Raw genomic sequence first — 21,192 nt, forward strand, 5'->3', positions numbered from 1 at the left:
GAATCCTCTCGCTATAAATGCCAGCATACCATTCGCCTTTTTCATCGCCTGCTGTACCTGCATGCCCACTTTCAATGACTGGTGTATAATGACACCCAGGTCTCGTTACACCTCCCCTTTTCCTAATCGGCCATCATTCAGATAATAATCTGTTTTCCTATTTTTGCCACCGAAGTGGATAACTTCACATTTATCCACATTAAATTGCATCTGCCATGAATTTGCCCACTCACCCAACCTATCCAAGTCACCCTGCATCCTCTTAGCATCCTCCTCACAGCTGACACTGCCACCCAGCTTCGTGTCATCCGCAAACTTGGAGATGCTGCATTTAATTCCCTCATCCAAGTCATTAATATATATTGTAAACAACTGGGGTCCCAGCACTGAGCCTTGCGGTACCCCACTAGTCACCGCCTGCCATTCTGAAAAGGTCCCGTTTATTCCCACTCTTTGCTTCCTGTCTGCTAACCAATTCTCCACCCACACCAATACCTTACCCCCAATACCGTGTGCTTTAAGTTTGCACACTAATCTCCTATGTGGGACCTTGTCAAAAGCCTTTTGAAAATCCAAATATACCACATCCACTGGTTCTCCCCTATCCACTCTACTAGTTACATCCTCAAAAAATTCTATGAGATTCGTCAGACATGATTTTCCTTTCACAAATCCATGCTGACTTTGTCCGATCATTTCACCGCTTTCCAAATGTGCTGTTATCACATCCTTGATAACTGACTCCAGCAGTTTCCCCACCACCGACGTTAGGCTAACCGGTCTATAGTTCCCCGGTTTCTCTCTCCCTCCTTTTTTAAAAAGTGGAGTTACATTAGCCACCCTCCAATCCTCAGGAACTAGTCCAGAACCTAACGAGTTTTGAAAAATTATCACTAATGCATCCACTATTTCTTGGGCTACTTCCTTAAGCACTCTAGGATGCAGACCATCTGGCCCTGGGGATTTATCTGCCTTCAATCCCTTCAATTTACCTAACACCACTTCCCTACTAACATGTATTTCGCTCAGTTCCTCCATCTCACTGGACCCTCTGTCCCCTACTATTTCTGGAAGATTATTTATGTCCTCCTTAGTGAAGACAGAACCAAAGTAATTATTTAATTGGTCTGCCATGTCCTTGCTCCCCATAATCAATTCACCTGTTTCTGTCTGTAGGGGACCTACATTTGTCTTTACCAGTCTTTTCCTTTTTACATATCTATAAAAGCTTTTACAGTCAGTTTTTATGTTCCCTGCCAGTTTTCTCTCATAATCTTTTTTCCCCTTCCTAATTAAGCCCTTTGTCCTCCTCTGCTGAACTCTGAATTTCTCCCAGTCCTCAGGTGAGCCACTTTCTCTGGCTAATTTGTATGCTTCTTCTTTGGAATTGATACTATCCCTAATTTCTCTTGTCAGCGACGGGTGCACTACCTTCCTTGATTTATTCTTTTGCCAAACTGGGATGAACAATTGTTGTAGTTCATCCATGCAATCTTTAAATGCTTGCCATTGCATATCCACCGTCAATCCTTTAAGTGTCATTTGCCAGTCTATCTTAGCTAATTCACGTCTCATACCTTCAAAGTTACCCCTCTTTAAGTTCAGAACCTTTGTTTCTGAATTAACTATGTCACTCTCCATCTTAATGAAGAATTCCACCATATTATGGTCACTCTTACCCAAGGGGCCTCTCACGACAAGATCGCTAATTAACCCTTCCTCATTGCTCAAAACCCAGTCCAGAATAGCCTGCTCTCCAGTTAGTTCCTCGACATGTTGGTTCAAAAAAACCATCCCGCATACATTCCAAGAAATCCTCTTCCTCAGCACCTTTACCAATTTGGTTCACCCAATCTACATGTAGATTGAAGTCACCCATTATAACTGCTGTTCCTTTATTGCACACATTTCTAATTTCCTGTTTAATACCATCTCCGACCTCACTACTACTGTTAGGTGGCCTGTACACAACTCCCACCAGCGTCTTCTGCCCCTTAGTGTTACGCAGCTCTACCCATATCGATTCCACATCTTCCCGGCTTATGTCCTTCCTTTCTATTGCTTTAATCTCTTCTTTAACCAGCAACACCACCCCACCTCCCCTTCCTTCATGTCTATCCCTCCTGAATATTGAATATCCCTGAACGTTGAGCTCCCATCCCTGATCACCCTGGAGCCATGTCTCTGTGATCCCAACTATATCATAATCATTAATAACAATCTGCACTTTCAATTCATCCACCTTATTACGAATGCTCCTTGCATTGACACACAAAGCCTTCAGGCGCTCTTTTACAACTCTCTTAGCCCTTATACAGTTTTGATAATGGCTAGGGTCACCCGTCTTGAAAAGGCACTGCCCAGAAGAAGGCAATGACAAGCTACTTCTGTACAAAACTTTGCCAAGGACCATCATGGTCATGAGCAATGTAAATGCTTTTAGTGTATTGCCAGGGGGTGGTGATAGAGGCTGATAGCTCAGGGAAATTTAAGAGACCCTGAGATACTGTAGGCACATGGATGACAGAGAAATGGAATGTTATATGCTGGAGGAAAGGGTTAGATTGATCGTGGAGTAGGTTAAAAGGCTGGCACAATGTTGTGGGCCGAAAAGCCATTACTGTCCTGTTCTGTGTTCTAAAAACAATTCCTTATGAGTAGCTGCTATGGCTCTATTGCAGCAGTGACAGTGATAACAATGAATCTGTGATAACAATGTTTCTGTGCTTCATCCTTGCATCTAACCAGGGTTCCTGCACCATTCACATTCTCAGCAGCCCCATAGACTATCCAGAGGCTTTCATTTATTTACACACTGGCAAAACCAACACATTGTCAATTCCCATCAGTCCCTGCAATGGGGTGATGGTTAAGAGAGATGCAGACTGGCCAGCTGGAGTCAGACCAGGCGAGGATTTCAGGTGACAAGGTTCCTTCTTGTGGTGAATCAGACGGGCACGTTTTCTGTTCTCTCCTCTCCCATCAGGCAGAAGATAGAAAAATTTGGAAGCATGTACCACCAGGCACAAAGGCAGCTTCTGTCCCGTGGTTATCAGACTCTTTGTTGGACTTCTTGTACAAAAAAAGTAGATTCTTGATTTCACAATCCATCTTGCATTTTATTGTTTACTGCACTGCTCTTTTACAGTAGCTTTTACACTTTAATCTCCATTTTTTTTACCTTGTTACAGCTAAGTGCACTAATAATTTGATCTGTACAAGCAGTATGCAGGATAGCTTTTCTCTGCTCTTAGACACATGTGACAATGATAAACTGATAGCAATACCAATGCACAGTTGTCAAATGTCTTCCTGATCAAGACTAAACAATTCAAGGGGTTGTCAGCATTTTGGGTCAAAACCCTGCATCTCAATAGTTCTGATGTTGGATTTCAACCCAAAATGTCAGCAATTCCTATGCTTCCACAGACCCAGTGAATTGTTGCTCAGGGTTTCAGCGTCTGCTGTCTCTTGTGTCTCTGACACTGGGCCCTTGTGTAAATTTGAACGTTAGTTCTCCAGTTGCCAGAGTGGGATTGGATGGCTCTGGATGAGTGGTCCCCATTCAACCCATTGCACTTCTAGGCACCTGTCTCATGGCGAAGGCTCTTACCTCATGAACAGCAGGAGTTTCATTGGAGATACATGACTCAAGAAATGATTAAACACAGCTCAAGGTAGCTGCTCCCACCTTGAGTAGAATTAAAATGATCAGCTTGCACCAGAGCTGAGGATGATGCATGCATGTTCTTTCTTCAAGAAAACATACAGAGCCATCCTCCCTATGGTTGCCTCATTGTCATATTGTTAACCAACAGTAATCTCACAGTACTGAGGTATCTCACTTAATAATAACTGACACTGACACCTACCAATTCCTTGTAGTCTGGAGCCAATGAGTACGTGTAGGAATATGGAAAGAGACACATCTGAGAATACGAGTGCATTGTGATGTAAGCCTTGATCCCTTTGTAGTTACGGATGGCATTAGCCACAGCCTTGACTTCCCGCTCAGACTCAACATGGGATCCACAATAAGTCTCAGCACATGGGTTCCTCGAGGCACCAACGGCTGCAGGCAAAAATTAAAGAGGTAGCATTTACATAGCGACTTCCACAACCCAAAGCATTTTATTGCCAGTTCAACACTTTCAAGTTATTGTTGCATTGTGAAATATGTACAATCTGTAGTGGTAGTTAATAGTGTTATTCCTGTGCTTCTCAGTTAGCCTCTTCCACATGGGAGGAGTTCACAAACAGTACAAGCTGGGTTATCAATATAGTCGAGGATCCTGAGTCAAATATACACGGTCGAGATCCTGCATGCTGGCATCCTGGTGTGCTTTATCCAGTTACCTGGAACCAACGTACAGGATGAAGGAGATGGAGAGGTGGATCATTCCTGAGCCAGATAGTATTAAACTCATTAAAATCTCATTGCTATATGACCCTAATACATTGAAGGCTTGATTAGTGATCAGCGTTGCTGTGAGCAGCTGAAGGCCTTCTTCAAATAATTACAGGGCCTGAGATGGCAGAAACCCAAACCTTCCTGAAGAACTCTGGCAATTAATTCTCACTGTCAAAATCATTTTCTCTTGCCCCATACTGATCCTGATGAAAGACAAAATATATTCTTTTTTCTTTTGAATAATTAACTTCATTTAAAAATTCATTCAACTTCAGTGAGTGAATTAAAACATAAATGTTGATTAAAATGAAGTTAGTTAAAAAATAGACAATTGGCAGATAATGTAACTCGGCTACTCAGTATAATTCATTTGGCACAAAAAAGGGATGAGAAGAGTATAGTAGTAGCTTTGGATGCAGAAAAAGCATTTGATAGATTAGAATGGGATTTTTTATTTAAAGTACTAGAAAAATATGGGTTAGGAACATCTTTTATAAATTGGATTAAAACTTTAAATTCTAACCCTAAAGCTAAAGTGGTGACAAACTCTCAAATTTCAATACCATTCCAGTTAAAAAGGTCAACTAGACAAGGTTGTCCACTATCACCTGCTTTATTTGTATTGGCGATAGAGCCATTAGCAGAACTAATTAGAATTGATCCAGATATTCTGGGTTTTAGAGTTAATCAGGAGGAATATAAAATTAATCTTTTTGCCGATGATGTTTTGATCTATTTAACAAATCCACAATATTCGTTACATAAATTATCTTCTAGATTGGATGAATATGGGAAGGTATCAGGTTACAAAATAAATTGGGATAAAAGTGAAATTTTACCTCTTACTAAAGGAGATTATAGTCAATGTCGATTAGTAACCCAATTTAGATGGCCGGTAAATGGTATAAAATATTTAGGTATAAGACTTGATAATGATCTAAAGAATTTATATAAATTTAACTATTTACCACTATTGAAAAAAATTCAAGAAGATCTTGACAAATGGATGATATTACCAATAACATTAGTAGATAGAGTCAATGTTGTAAAAATGAATATATTTCCTAGATTACAGTATCTGTTTCAAACATTACCAATACAATTGCCACAGAAATTTTTTCAAGAGTTAAATAAATGTGTGAGAAAATTTCTTTGGAAAGGTAAAATGTCAAGAATATCATTGGAAAAATTGACATGTAAATTTGGGTTAGGAGGGTTACAACTTCCAAACTTTAAAAACTATCATAAAGCAAATCAACTTGGATTTATTGCATCTTTCTTCGATGGTCGAAAACCAGCATGGATTAAAATAGAACTAGACAAGATAGGAGAAAATAGACCTGAAGATTCTAGAGATAAATGGGAATCTAAATTGATACGGGGAAAGAAAGAATCTCCTATATTAACACATTTGATTGATCTATGGAATAAGATAAATGTTGATAATGAAACACAGAAATCTCTATTAGCAAGGAGACCTTTGTTCCAAAACAGACTTATTCCTTTTACAATGGACAATCAACTTTTATATATTGGTACCAAAAAGGGATTAAAGTTATAGGAGATTGTTTTGAACGAGGTATATTGATGTCATTTGAACAATTAAAGGATAAATATAAAATATCTAATAATACTTTCTTTTGTTACTTTCAATTAAGGGCTTACTTAAAAGGTAAGCTGGGTCAAACAATGTTTTTGCCAAAACCTAATGAAATTGAAATTTTAATTCAAAAAGGGAAAATTAAAAAATTTATTTCTTGTATGTATAATTTGATTCAAGAACAGACAATTAAACAAGGAACCCATAAGTCAAAGCAAAAATGGGAAACAGATCTGAATATTATTATTGATGAAACAAATTGGTCAAAACTTTGTCTTGACAGTATGACAAATACAATAAATGTTCGACTTAGATTAGTACAATATAATTTTTTACATCAATTATGTATTACACCGCAAAAAATAAATAGATTAAATTCAAATTTTTTCTGATAAATGTTTTCGGTGTAATCAAGAAATTGGTACTTTTTTACATTCTACTTGGTCTTGTTTTAAAATTCAACTCTTTTGGATAAATTTAAGAATCTTATTGGAACAAATTACTGCAATTCAACTTCCACATAACCCTGTATTATTTTTATTAGGTGATATCGAAGGGATAAAACCGAAACTTAAATTGAATAAATATCAGAAAGAATTTATAAAAATTTCATTGGCAGTAGCTAAGAAGACTATAGCAGTTACTTGGAAATCTGATTCGTATTTAAGTATGGATCGTTGGAATAATGAAATGGCTAGTTCTATTCCACTTGAAAAAATTACTTATAATTTAAGAGATAAATATGTAACATTTTTGAATATTTGGCGCCCTTATTTACAAAAGGTAGGATGGCATATTTAAGTGCTCCGATAAAGACTTTGGTCACTTGGGGAAAGTAACGAATAATTATACCAAATTCATTTTGAATCCCATGGAGCATGTGGAAATCTTCCAATAACCAGGTGGTTCTTTTCCTTTTTTTTCTTTTTTTTTCTTTTCTTTCTTTTTAGGTAGGACTATATATGGGGGGGGAGGGTTAAGGGGAGGGGGGAGGGTAGATTCTTTTTTTTCATGTATTCTTTTTGAAAATTCAATAAAAATTATATTAAAAAAAATGAAGTTAGTTACAAGCAAAGAGCAACACAAAAAAAATGCTGTGGGAAACTTAGCAGATCAGGCAACATCTATTGAGAGGAATAAACAGTCGACACTTCAGTCTGGGACAATTCATCAGGACTCAGATGCTGCCTGACCCACAGAGTTTCTCCAGCATCTTGAGTGCATTGCTCTGGATTTCCTGCATCTGCAGAATCACTTGTGTTAATAAGTAAAAACAAGCCAGAAACTAGAACAAATAGCAATGGCTGATGAAAAGGCGACGGGCCAGCTACTGCATAAGTAGTGACTGCTTCGTCAGCTAATTCGTCTGTCCAGTGACAGAGCTGCAGTTCCATTGTCCCCAGCACTGGATCACCAGATCACTCTATTCTACACCTCCACAGTGTGACCGATGCAGAGGTTGGAATGCATTGACATGCACATTCTAGCTAACAAGAGGCTCTCCAAAGCAAGTCCCTGTTGTGTTTTGTATATTCTTGTTGTGAGGTCGTAAGTATCCACCTGAGGAAGTGGACAGCACCTCGATTTCATGTCTCATCAGAAAAAGTGTTACCTCCAATACAGCTGGCCTGGGTGTTATCCTGGATTTTGCCTTCCTCCTTCCCTTTCTCCATGGTCCACTTCTATCAGTCTCCTTCTTCTTCAGCCATTTGTCTTTGCCACTGATCACCTTCCAGCTTTTCACCCCTCTGCCACCCACCTTCCTCCCTGCCTCACCTGACATCCCCTATCACCTGCCAGCTTGTGTTCCTTCTCCTCCCCCCACCTTCTTACTCAGGTTTTTCTCCCCTTCCTTTCCAGTCCCCATGAAGCGTCTTAGCTAGAAATATAGACTTCTAATTCCTTTCCATCGATTCTGTCTGACCTGCTGAATTCCTCCAACATCATGTGTGTGTTGCTCTGGATTTCCAGCTTCTGCAGAATCTCTTGTGTTTGTGGATGTTACCCTGAAGCTTATGCTCAAGCCTGAACTGAGACTCAAACCGACAGCCATCATAATGTTGCTCAAGCTCCTGGAATCACTGGTGACCACCTGTCAGTTCTCTGTGACTGTCCTATGACAGGCATTTCTCCTCCACATGTATTAAAAGGTTCTTGTTATTTGTCATTAGCTCTCTGCTAGCCTACATGATGGACTGATTGGCCGGCTGCTGGTCCCACTCCCATTCTCCACCGCCTTGGTGCCTATGTTATGATACTTATGCCTGTCTGAGAGCTTCTTTAGTTAGCTTCCCATTTCATGTTCTTTCAATACAATGAAACTTTTCACATCTTGTCTTAACAGAACTCATCCCCACCCACACAAATCGTCTGTCAATGTTCCTGTGATACATTTTGAAAGAAAGATGAGTTTTTCTCCCTGTTGATTTTCTTTTTGAAATCTCTCTGTATTGCCCTCCACTCCAGCTGAAATCTACTCATATGCTGTGTGCCCTTCTTTCCATCACCCTCTACCACATCCCATTCCTCTCCCCTCAATTATGATCAAGACTAACCAATGCTAAGGCTTGTCATCATTTTGGATCAAAGCCCTGCATCTCAACAGTTCCAATTTTGGATGTTGGCCCAAAATGTCACCAATACCTTTGCTTTCGCAGACCTTGAGTTGATCCAACAGATAGCTGCTCAGGACTTCACCATCTGCTGTCTCTTGTGTCTCCAAGACTTGGTCCTTGTGTAAATTTGAATACTTCCATAATTACTGGTCCTCTATCACTTCCCGTCGTTTTTCTTCCTTTCCACATCCACTCCTAACCCATTTCCTTTCGCCTTTTCTCTATTTCCCCTCCCTCCTTTCTCCTAGCAGAGAAACGGATTCTTCCTCCCAACTCATCCATGCAGACCAAGGTGCCTGCCTTAGCTAGTCCATTTTGTCTGTGTTGGTCCCTTACCCCTCAAACCTAGGGTCCATGGACCCCTCAGTTAATGGCAAGGCTCCATGTCATAAAAAAGGATGGGAACCTATGCCTTTTCTATGCCCTCCTGAATTTGTATGCTTTCAGCCATCCTCACTCCAGGGAATAAGCCCCAGCTCATCTGGACTTTCTTCATAACTCAAACCCTCCAATCCCAGTCCTCATCTCTCTCAAATATGATATAGGAGCAGAATAAGGCCACTTGGTCCATCAAGTCTGTTCTGCCATTTCCTCATGGCTGGTCCAATTTTCCTCTCAGCCCCGATCTCCTGCCTTCTCCCCATATCCCTTCATGTCGTGACCAATCAAGAATCTAGCAAACTAAGGCTTGACCGCTACAGCTGCCTGTGGCAAAGAGTTCCACAGATTCACCACTCTCTGGCTAAAGAAATTCCTTCTCATCTAAATTCTAAAAGAATGCCCCTCTATTCTGAGGTTGTGTCCTCTGGTCTTAGGACCAGGCCTTGTGGACGGGAATTGCTTCCTACAGATAATGTGTTTTACAACATGGTTTACTTAATACCACTGATGACTTAGCTTTCTTTCCTTCTGTTTTAACAAGTGCTCCCACCTTGCTTACAGAGTGTTGGTTTAAAGGCACAAACTCACAGCACCACTTGGCGTCGAAGTTTCGGTTGGGATCAGTGCCCACGCAGGTAGTGCCAGGATTCCTGGAGCGTGTCTTCCTCCATAATCGATCCTGTGGGAAGCAACAGCAAAAACAACAGCAGCCTGTATTTCAAATTAGCCTGGCAACACATCCCGAAAGTATTTTCTTGGAACGACAGTCGAGGAAAGTTTGACAACAGATCACGCAGGGAGAGGATAAAAGTGATAAATGAAATCCCTGTGACCATGTGGGTTTCCTCCAGGTGTTCTGCTTTCCTCCCACATTCCAAAGGTGTCTGGTTAAGCTCAGTAAGTTGTGAGCATGCTATGTTGGCAGCAGATGCTTGCAGGCTGCCCAGCACAGTCTTTGCTGATTTGATTTGACACAAAGGATGTTTCAATGTACATGCGACAAATGAATCTAATCTTCCCTTTTCCTCATAACTACTTTTTATAAAGCGATCTTCAAGAGGATCGAAACATAGGAAGGAGTTTGATGATTAGGGCTTTGGTAATTGAAGGTGTGGCTAGATAGGAGAAACGACAGAAATGGTAAGGAGCAACACCTTATATTTCTTCTGGGTAGCTGCAAACCTGATGGCATGAATATTGATTTTTCCTTCTGGTTAAAAAATTCTCCCCCCCCCTTCTATTCCCCACTCTGGCCTCTTACTCTTCTCACCTGCCTATCACCTCCCCCTGGGTCCCCTCCTTCTTCCCTTTCTCCTATGTTCCACTCTCCTCTCCTATCAGATTCCTTATTCTCCAGCGCTTTATATTTCCTGTCTTCCCCCTTCCTTTTCAGTTCTAGACGAAAGGTCTCGGCCTGATGCTTTGGATTTCCAGCATCCGCCGACTTTCTCCTGTTTATGAGATGAACAAATGGCCAGGAAAGGAGGAATATAAATATCTATGAGCTTTGGAGGAATTTCTTAAGACAGGTAGAGTGAGGCCAGAGAGCGGTATGAAGACAAGGGTGCTTTTTATTTAATGAGGGAATCAATTGTCCAGCAGCACAGGAGTGTTGGGTGACTTGGACTTGATGTGGTTTGGGACATGACAGCAGAGATTGGAGTAACCTCGTAATGGTGATTAGAACAAGGGAGGCCTGCTAAGTGGAAATACATTTGCCATTATTTACCTCCGCAGAGACATGCACAAGATACAGGGCTAATCTGGGCAATTCTGAAGAAAGAAAGTACAGCTTAAAGTATTGATGAGAGGCTCCTCAAGAGAATGAAAGTGGGAGCATAACCAAAGAAGATTTCATTCAGACCAGGCCTGAAATATAAATTAGTTTTACATTTCCAGCTCAGCATAGACCTGTTCTACATTTCTTTGTTTTTCAGAATAAATGGTCTTTTGTCCTTTTACTTTTTTGGGTAGCTCAGTGAGCTCCTGCCTCATAACTCCAGTGACCCAGGGTCAACCCAAATCTTGGGTGCTTTCTCCAATGTGGAGCTTGAATGCAGCCCCCCTTCCTCTTCCTTCTCTCTCCTCCCTCCCTTCCTCTTCCTTCTCTCTCTTTCCTCCCTTCTTCTTCCCTCTCTCCTCCCTCCCTTCCCTCTCTCTCCTTCCTCCCTTCTTTTCTCTCTCTCCTTCCTCCCTTCTTCCCTCTCTCTCCTCCTTCCCTTCCCCTTCCCTCTCTCTCCTCCCTCCCTTCCCCTTCTCTCTCTCTCCTCCCTCCCTCCCTTCCCTCTCTCTCTCCTCCCTCCCTTCCCTCTCTCTCCTCCCTCCCTCCCTTCCCTCTCTCTCCTCCCTCCCTCCCTTCCCTCTCTCTCCTCCCTCCCTTCCCTCTCTCTCCTCCCTCCCTTCCCCTTCCTTCTCTCTCCTTCCTCCCTTCCCTTCTACTTCCCCTCTCCCTCTCCCACTCCCTCTCTCTAGCATTCCTAACAGAGAGAGTTATAGATCTTTGGAATTATTCTACAGAGATCTATGGCTGCTCTATTAATGAGTGGAATCAAAGATTGGGTATTCAAGAAGGGATCTAGTGGCAAAGTGATTTTGGGAAATGGGTCTGTCCTGATTTTACCAATGGTGATTGGGCTTAAGTGTTATTCACTCTTATTGTCTTTGTATAGTTGGGTTTTGAGCCAAATTCTCGGTCTCTTTGATCTGTTTTTAGACCATTAGACACAGGAGCAGAATTAGGCCATTTGACCCATCGAGTCTGCTCCTACATTCAATCATGGCTGATCCTTTTCCCTCCTCCATCTTTCCATTCTTTTCCTCAAGGAGTTTCAGTGACTATTTCCCCCTACTCCTAGCAGGATCGCAACATTGTAAATTACTCTGGATCACGGAAAGAGGCTCTGATACCTACCTTGGTCCAACTGTAAACATAACCATCTACATTGATAACAGGAACAATCAGGAAATCCAATTTATTGAGAAGGGTGTCCATGGTACAATTTCTTCCAAAAGATTGAACAGCCTGTGGAAATGTAAACTTATTAAATGATATGTTCCTCAATCTTGACTGAAGAAAGAGTTTCATGAAATAAACTCCAGAATTTGTTCACTGACCTTCATCACAAACCACTGGCAAAAGGCAGGTGAAATCCACTCGCGGGCGTGGATCCCACAGTCCATGAAGATTGTAGGTTTCGCCTTATGTGTCCTCTTGCCCACCTGCAGTGAGAGATTGACAGACATTGTCAAAACAAAAAGGAAAATCTTGCATTTACATGGTGCCTTTGGACGTCTTCTTCAAGTTGCCCAGAGGCATTTTATCTTTGAGGGTGAAGTCACCCGTTGTAGAGTTGGGCAAAGTTCCCTCTAAAATGTGCGTGCACACACATCTTTTGCCACTTGTACACAGTGGAATTTAAACTGCGCACCGAAGTTTGTCACCCTTTACCTTGTTGGCATACTTCACGATTGTACACAATTACATTTCCTTTTCCAGTATCTGATGCATACAGTATTGATGACGTGGAGTTTGCGATGATTTGTCTGCAAGTTTTAGAACTGGCTTATGTATACTATTTTTATTGAAGAAATTATTGATTCACGATATCAAATTCTAAAGAAGCAAAGGGCATGAAATGCAAAAGAACTGCTAGTTCATTTAAAGTGGAATGGCTCAATGAAACAGTAGAAGCCGATGCACTGAAAGCTCATGAGGCCAGGAACATGAGATATATTTAGGTACAATACAGAAACTGGTGATACCTGTGTGTATTGTCTTTTAAACACTGAACAACTAACTGGATTTGGTAGTTTATTATCCTTAGAATAGCTTCAGGTTTACTTTCCCTTAAAAATTCAGTGTACACATGTTGTTGTCACTGGGCAAAGCACTGCCCAGCACAAGAGTTTTGCACACACTGGTCACTACAAATTGGAGGGAACATTGGTGTTGGAAAGGTTGTTGCTTACGCTCTACAAGATGCGCCGTGGCTGCTTGCCAAGGTTCCTCTGGCTGCACTTTCCAAATCCACAACCTCTCCTTGAACAGGTAACAACGGCAGCAGAGGCACAGGAAGACCTGAACCTACAGGTTCCCCTTCATATCACACCCCATGATGACGGGAAATACATCATCATCAGTCTTCATCAGCTGAGTCTTTGCTCCTGATATCCCCTACTCAACCGTACAGTGGGAGTACTTCCAGCAGTTCAAGAAGGGGCCTGACCACCGCTTCTCAAGGGTAAAAGGGGATGGACTATAAAAACTGACCTTGCCTGCAATGCCCAGACACCGAAAATGAACTTATAAAAAAGTAAACCATTTATGCACAGCAAGCTCCCACAAACATCAATCTTCTTAGGTAATGTTAGAGGAAAAAAATATATACAGTGCTGCACAAATTCCTGTGCAGCTCTTCAAATACTGTCATGGGGATTTTTATGCCCATCAAAAAAGAAAATAAAGCCTTCATTTGACATTTTGTACAAAAATTAGTATTTGTATAGTACGGAATACTTCAGTATTTCTCAAATAATGATTAGCTTTTAGTTGTCACATATACGTTGAAACATGCAGTGAAATGAGTTGTTTGTGTCAACCACCAACACAGTTCAAGAACGTGCTGGGGTCAGCCTGCTTCCAACGCCAACATAGCATTCTCAAAACTCATTAACTCAAACCACAAATGTTTAAAGTGTGGGAGGAAGCTGGAGTACCTGAAGGAAACCCACATCACTCGGGGAGAGCGGACTGACTCCTTACAGACAGCGGTGGGAATTGAAACATGATTTTCCAATCGCTGGTGCTGTGAACCATTATGCTAACTGCTATCAATACACATCAAAGTTGCTGGTGAACGCAGCAGGCCAGGCAGCATCTCTAGGAAGAGGTACAGTCGACATTTCGGGCCGAGACCCTTTGTCAGGACTAACTGAAAGAAGAGATAGTAACAGATTTGAAAGTGGGAGGGGGAGGGGGCGATCTGAAATGATAGGAGAAGACAGGAGGGGGAGGGATGGAGCCAAGAGCTGGACAGTTGATTGGCAAAAGGGATATGAAAGGATCATGGGACGGAGGCCTTGGGAGAAAGAAAGGGGGAGGGGGAATCCCAGAGGATGGGCAAGGAGTATAGTGAGAGGGACAGAGGAGAAAAAGAGAGAGAGAGAAAAAATATATATAATAATAATTAATAAATAATGGATGGGGTACGAAGGGGAGGTGGGGCATTAACGGAAGTTAGAGAAGTCAATGTTCATGCCATCAGGTTGGAGGCTACCCAGACAGAATATAAGGTGTTGTTCCTCCAACCTGAGTGTGGCTTCATCTTGACAGTAGAGGAGGCCGTGGATAGACATATCAGAATGGGAATGGGATGTGGAATTAAAATGTGTGGCCACTGGAAGATCCTGCTTTTTCTGGCAGACAGAGCGTAGGTGTTCAGCAAAACGGTGTCCCAGCTACCAATTCCCTGCCTGTGTTTCAGGAGAAGGACATGCAATCAGTTTCCTGACTCAGAATACCACAGCTGATGCTACTGTACTCGAATGTTGCATTAACAAAATTCTTTGATAACCAGGCAATGTCATGCAAAGCCTAAAGCATCTGACACTTCCTCTAGAGTTGGCTGGAGGGATAAAGAACTCTCACATTAACAATTCAATAAGCAAATTTACCCGAAGGATATAGATACTGCGATTCTCATAGCTCCTTCCAATTCTGAACAGAGAAATCAGTCTTGGGTTTTCATATGTGATTTTCTTCATCCAGGATTCAATCTACAATAGAGAATACATATGATTGTTCCTGTTCTCAATGTAGATGGTTATGTCTACAGCTGGACCAAAGTAGGTATCAGAGCCTCTTTTCCATGATCCAGGGTAATTTATAATGTGATAGTGTTGTGATCCTGCTAGGAGTAGAAAAAATACGTTCATACAGTGTACATACTTTGGTGATAAATGTATTTTGAACTTTGAGAATTAGCTGTGAGCTCATCTTCAACGTTCAGACTTCTGAATTTGATAATAAATCTTATCAGTCTTTAGAAATGTTTTAAAAGTTTCTAGACTTTTCAACATCTGTTATTTTTCATGTTACCATCATCTCAATACAATAAATATGTATATAATATGATTAATTTGTTTTTTTTTTCTTTTAACTGATAATATAAAAAAACTCTCCTGATGGCTATTCTATGTATTATTTTCTGAAATTTATTCATCAATAAAATTCCACATCAGCAGTAAACATTAACCATGTACCATTTACTATATACTCTTACTCGCTTTGACTCAAGTGTCACCCGCGTCTTTCAAGATGCTTACTTATTTTACATGTCTGGGGATCTAAGGGATACAGATATGGTTAATCCATGCAGGAGTTTCCCTATCAGGGAGGGATAGACACAGCCTAGAGGTCATAGGTTTAAGGTGAATGGTGAAATATTTAAGGGGGATCTGAGGGAGGACTTCTATACTCAGAGGGTGGCGTATGTGGAACGAGCTGCCAGTGGAAATGGTGGATGTGAGTTCAATTGTAATACTTAAGAGAAGTCTAGGTGTCTACATAGATGAAAGATGTCTTTTATCATAGATGTCTACATACTTAGAGGGCTATGATCTGGGTTCAGGAAGATGGAACTAAGCAGAATTTTGGACTGATATGGAATAGATAGTCTGTTTCAGTCCTATATAACTTTATAAGGACAGGCCCAGTATTTGTCTGGCATTGAGAACTCATTTTGCTCAGGAATCTTTCCAATCAACATCTTGGCAAGTTACTGGTGCCCGCTTTAGTTCAGCTACAGGGATTGAAGATGTTCTGCTCTTAAGTTGATATAGTCTGTACCTGTTTAGAGCCTTGTAAATGGAGACAGTGGATGCCAAAATCTGTCCCGTCAAACTCACAAGGGTGAGACACATGAAAGTGCAGATGTTGGAATGTGGGGCAACAACATACGTAAGCCGCTGTATGAACTCAGTGGCTTGAGCAGCACCTGAACAAGGTAAAGGAATTGTCCATTTTTTATTCCTAACCCTGGGTTTGGACACAAAACATCAAAAATTCCTTTCCACTTGTAGATACTTGTCAACTCATCTAGCTGCACCCAGACAATAGCCCTCCATATCCCTCTCATCCAGCAGGTTGGTTGTTGCTCCAAACTCAAAAGCTTACTTCACCATGACCATAGTCCAAATATCTATTAACCTTAACAGAGGAACATATAGAAGATATTCTTTGACCAGCACCAAAGGTCCTTAATTCTAATGTCCTGAATGGTCAGTCCTTTATCTTGAGACTGTTCCCTGGTTCTGTAAATAATACTGAGAATATGAGTTGTAGAGTCCTTGGAAGGAGTTTATAGGTAGTGAAATCAGTTTGGAGCTGAGGTGAGTGAAGTTATCTGTTGGTGCTATGATCACTCATTATGCCATGTCTGTCAGAATAATGGGAAACCTACCCATTGCAAAAAAGACAAGCCATAGATTAAACTAGCACAGCAAATCCCAATTTGATGCACGGTGGTTGAGAAGAAAAATGGCAACAAGCAATGTTAACAAATTATATTATTTCCTGGAACTTCAGGGTCAGAGCCACACAAATCTACACTCAATGGCCACTTTGCTATGTAGACATGTGCACCTGCTCATTAAAGCAAATATCTCATCAGCCAATCACATGGAAGCAACTCGATGCATACAAGCATGCAGGCAGAGTCAAGAGGTTCATTTGGTGCTCAGACCAAATACCAAAATGGGGAAGATTTAAGGGACTTTGACCATGGATAGATAGCTGGGTGCCAGAAGGTGTAGTTTATCTCAGAAGCTGGTGATCTCCTGGGATTTTCACACACAAGAGTCTCTAGAGGTTTCAGAAAAAGATACGTGAAACAAATATCGCCCAAAGAAGGGCAGTTCTGTGGAGGAAAATGCCTTATTTAATGAGTGAGATCAGAGGAGAATGGCTAGATTAGTTCAAGCTTACAGGAAGGTGACAGTATCTCAAATAACCACACATTACAACAGTAATGGGCAGAAGAGCATCTCTGAATGTACAATACTTCAAAACTTGAAGTGGATGGACTAGAGCAGCAGAAGAACATGAACGTACACAAAGCAGCAATTCTATTATGGTTCAGGAGAGACCTAATAAAATGGCCATTGAATGTATAACTGAGACTTCAGCAATGATTGGCACTTAAAAATACACAAATAGATGGGAGTCTGGTTAGTAGCACTGCACAAGAAAAATTATGTGAATCAATTTACATCATGCATCTCTTCAGAAAGACGTTACTTTTGTTATAGTTTTGTATTTTTCTCTTCATCATGCATTTACCTCAATCCATCGATGATATTTTTCATAATTGTAGTGTGTAGAATTGTTATCCTTTTGGTCAAATTGGTTTTTCATCAGTGTCTTCATGTCATCAATCAACACACTGTGTGAAATAAGATCAGGAGACACTATGTGTGCATCCTGAAGATTAGTGGGTAGTGGTTCTGTTATGTTTTGTAACTTAAAAACATTAAACTAATTCAAAGGAAGCCACAGGAGTCTGAAATGCAGGTCTAACTTTCAGTTTACTTTAAGTGAGGCACACATGTATCATGTGTGCAATTAACATATTATTTAAATTAAATATTAGTTATTTAAATGAACAAAATGCTTAATCAACTTATATATATACAGAGTACTCAAATATTATTGAAATATTACATACGCAACAGGTTCTACTGGCTTCGCCCCAAATTAGCCAAACTAGTGTGAAAGAAGAGGAGTTTCAGGGGCACATCATACCAAAGACAATTGGATTTCCCCAGTCATTAATGTTAAATTTTTAAAAAATCATATGAAAGACCAATTCAACTATGCACCACCATCAATGATCACTGATTAATCAGGATCGATTATATACTAATACAGATAAATCAGAATTGATTAGTCATCATTCAGGAGTAACCACCTAATTAATCATGAATGAAACAAGATTAATCTCTATAAAGAGCTATTGATCACTCCTAACAGCTCATAGAACTAACCCCAGCTTCCTCTTAAACTCAATGGTACTAAAAGACACCTTTTAAAACTTTAATTGCTCTAAGATACTGAAATACTAACATAATAACAAATATATTTTTGAAGCAATTTATGTTTATTTCAAATGCAAATAGTCATGGGGAATTAATACTCTTGTGAAATTTATCTATTTGCTTACTTATGACTTGCTTATTGATTGATTGATAGATTGATTGATTGATATAGCACAGTAACTGCCCTTCCAGCCCATGAGTCCATGTTGCTCAATTGCATCCAGATGACCAATTAACTCATACGTTTTTGCAACGTGGGAGGAAACTGAAGCATCCAGAAGAAATCCATATGGGTGACAGGGAAAACATACAAACTCTTCACAGACTGCGTCAAGTATTGAACCCAAGTCACTGGTATTGTTAGAGTGTTATGGTGTCTGCTACATTACTGTGGTACCCCTAGATTTTAATGGAATTTTAAAATCCCATTTTCAGTAGTGTTAGTTAAACTATAACAGGTTTTCATAAGCAAAGACTGTTTTTCTATGGATGAAAACCCAATATTCTTTTAACACTTTCTACAATTATGTTGGTCAAGGAGAGAAAAAATCTAGAAGAATCTGAAGGGAAATGTGAAATATAAGAAGTAGACTATTTGGCCTATTAAAACTGTCTCTCCATTCCATAATTTTACCCAAGTGTCAATTTTCTGTACTAAACCCATAGGCCCTGGGTCCTTTAAACCCAACCATACCTCTGCACTGATCCTCCACAACACACTGCATGGAGAATTCCACAGATTCAGTACCCTCTGCATTGGACAAAATTTGCCTCATATTAATTCCAAATGGCCAACCCCTTACTTTGAGACCATGACCCCTGTTTCTAGATACCCTGCCAAAGAAAACACCATCTTTACATCTACTTGGAGGAAAACAAATTATCTTTGCAAAATAATGTCACTTCAACCACTATTAGTAACTGCTAGTGAGGTGTAGATTGTGCCCAGAGTTAATGTATGATCCGAAACTAACTCGTATTTCAGTCCAATCTCCTTCAGCCTGAAATGGGTCTCAGAAATAGAGGCTGCAGGGACCCTCAAATCCACAGTGCTGTTGGTGGTTACCAGCTCGAGAGAAGATGGCTGCCAGAAATCCATCTGTGGGCACATCAAGGACATAATTAATCATTCAGTTTGACCAAAAGTTACTGAACACCAGCTTGTTAAGCAACAACGGAACATCATACCTTTAATGCGGGAGCCATGTCCCTTAAAAACTGCAGGTGCTGTTCATTTTCTGGTTTCAGACGCAAAACTTTATCCCTTTAACAAGAGTTAAATGTAAGCTTTACTTCAAATGGTACCCAATACTTCTGCAATACAATGACTAGTATTTATACTAATCCTTTAACCAAGGTAATATCTCATGTTGCTACAGGGGCAAGATCCGATTTTATTGGTACTGAGCTAAAGAGAGTGGAGGTTTCAAAAAGCTTGGTCAAAAAGCTGTTCCTGGGTAATGAAGGAATTTCATTTGAATAGACATCCTTAAATTGATTTGGACCGTAAGTTGGAAAATGCACACATTTCACTTGATATGGCAACCGTACCTTCACAATATTGTAATGAATGACATCAAAAAAGCAAAACACACACAAGATATTGGAGGAACTCAGCAGGCTAGGCAGCACCTATGGAAAAGAGTAAACAGTCGACATTTTGGGCCGAGACCCTTCATCAGTCCATTTTGCAAGTATTGCTTGGATTTCCAGCATCTGCAGATTCTCTCTTGTTTGTGATTCAGAAATGAACAGTTACTGAAAGTGAAGAGAGAGAGATAGGAAACTTCTGCAGTACACCGGCTATTTCAATTTACTAACCTTATCCGATCACATTCATATGTCGGGATATCCTTAAGTTGCACTTTCATAACATAGAGATGTCCTGGTTTAAGAAATATCTTAAAGGGGAAAAGAAAGCCAGGAGCTTAGGGAGGCATTTAAAGGTTTTGAGACCTGGATGCATGTTGCCAGTTGTGAAGTAGGGGAAAGGATGAATAGACAAAAAACTAGAAGTGGAGGAATACAGACTTCTAAGTACATTGTATGGACAAAAGTGAGTGAGACTATGGAAGAAATCGAACAAGAGAGGAAAAAAAGTATGAATTTAGTGTCTCTCCTTACCTGGCGTATTGGTTATCAGGAACTCTGCCTATAACTGCTGCAACAAAGCCCAGAAGCAAAAGCCCTTTCATTGTGTTCCTTGGATTATAAGGAATATGTAGTCAGGTCAGGTACTTGGCACAGTCTCTGGAACAAAGACACAACCAGTATTTGCAATGTTGCATTCTTTATTGGCACTTGAAATATGTCATGTCATATCTTTGGCAGCATTCTTCTGAAGAGCCGTTTCCCCCCTTGTTCATTATCTGAAAGGCCTGTCAATCCAAAACTAAATATAACCATTTACATTTCATTCCATAACCAGTAGCTTGCTGCTGTCTCATGTCTATCCTTATAGATTACGTGCATCCTGTACCAATTACAAGCATCATAAATGACAACAGGGTTTCACTCCCGGATGACCTTGATACTTCTTACGCTCGCTTCGACCAACAGAACAAGGAGGCACCTTCACAAACCTGCACGGTCCCTGACAACTCTATGATTTAAGTCTCTGAGCTAATGAGCCAATGTGCGAGCCACAAAACCCACAAAAAGCATCTAGCCAAGACAGTGTACCTGACTGTACTGAAAACCTGTGCTATTCAACTCGGTGGAGTATTTATACTTTATACTTTATACTTTATTATCACCAAACAATTGATACTAGAACGTACAATCATCATAGCGATATTTGATTCTGCACTTCCCACTCCCTGGATTATAAATCGATAGTAAATATTAAAAATTTAAATTATAAATCATAAATAGAAAATAGAAAAATGGAAAGTAAGGTAGTGCAAAAAAACTGAGATGCAGGTTCGGATATTTGGAGGGTACGGCCCAGATCCGGGTCAGGATCCATTCAGCAGTCTTATCACAGTTGGAAAGAAGCTGTTCCCAAACCTGGCCATACGAGTCTTCAAGCTCCTGAACCTTCTCCCAGAGGGAAGAGGGATGAACAGTGTGTTGGCTGGGTGGGTCGTGTC

General features: G+C 40.5%; 1 protein-coding gene across 2 annotated transcripts in view; it reads right to left on the reverse strand.

Moving 5' to 3' along the window:
* Positions 1-20,386, reverse strand: part of LOC134345163 (carboxypeptidase B-like) — a 32,908-nt gene extending 12,522 nt beyond the window's left edge. Inside the window, exons 1-9 of one of the 2 annotated variants that reach the window (XR_010017618.1) lie at positions 20,225-20,386; positions 19,289-19,364; positions 19,075-19,199; positions 17,346-17,448; positions 14,681-14,782; positions 12,122-12,226; positions 11,919-12,029; positions 9,558-9,686; positions 3,873-4,072 (exon numbers count right to left, since the gene is read on the reverse strand). Coding sequence is in view for 1 of the 2 variants with exons in the window: in XM_063045385.1 (XP_062901455.1) it covers positions 3,873-4,072; positions 9,596-9,686; positions 11,919-12,029; positions 12,122-12,226; positions 14,681-14,782; positions 17,346-17,448; positions 19,075-19,199; positions 19,289-19,364; positions 20,225-20,295 (984 nt within the window). In the remaining variant the exon portion in view is untranslated. The remainder of the gene's footprint in view (positions 1-3,872; positions 4,073-9,557; positions 9,687-11,918; positions 12,030-12,121; positions 12,227-14,680; positions 14,783-17,345; positions 17,449-19,074; positions 19,200-19,288; positions 19,365-20,224) is intronic. The other variant, XM_063045385.1, reaches the window with a different exon arrangement.
* Positions 20,387-21,192: the final 806 nt, after the last annotated feature.

Source organism: Mobula hypostoma, chromosome 4, assembly GCF_963921235.1.
Source record: "Mobula hypostoma chromosome 4, sMobHyp1.1, whole genome shotgun sequence".
NCBI lineage: Eukaryota > Metazoa > Chordata > Chondrichthyes > Myliobatiformes > Myliobatidae > Mobula > Mobula hypostoma.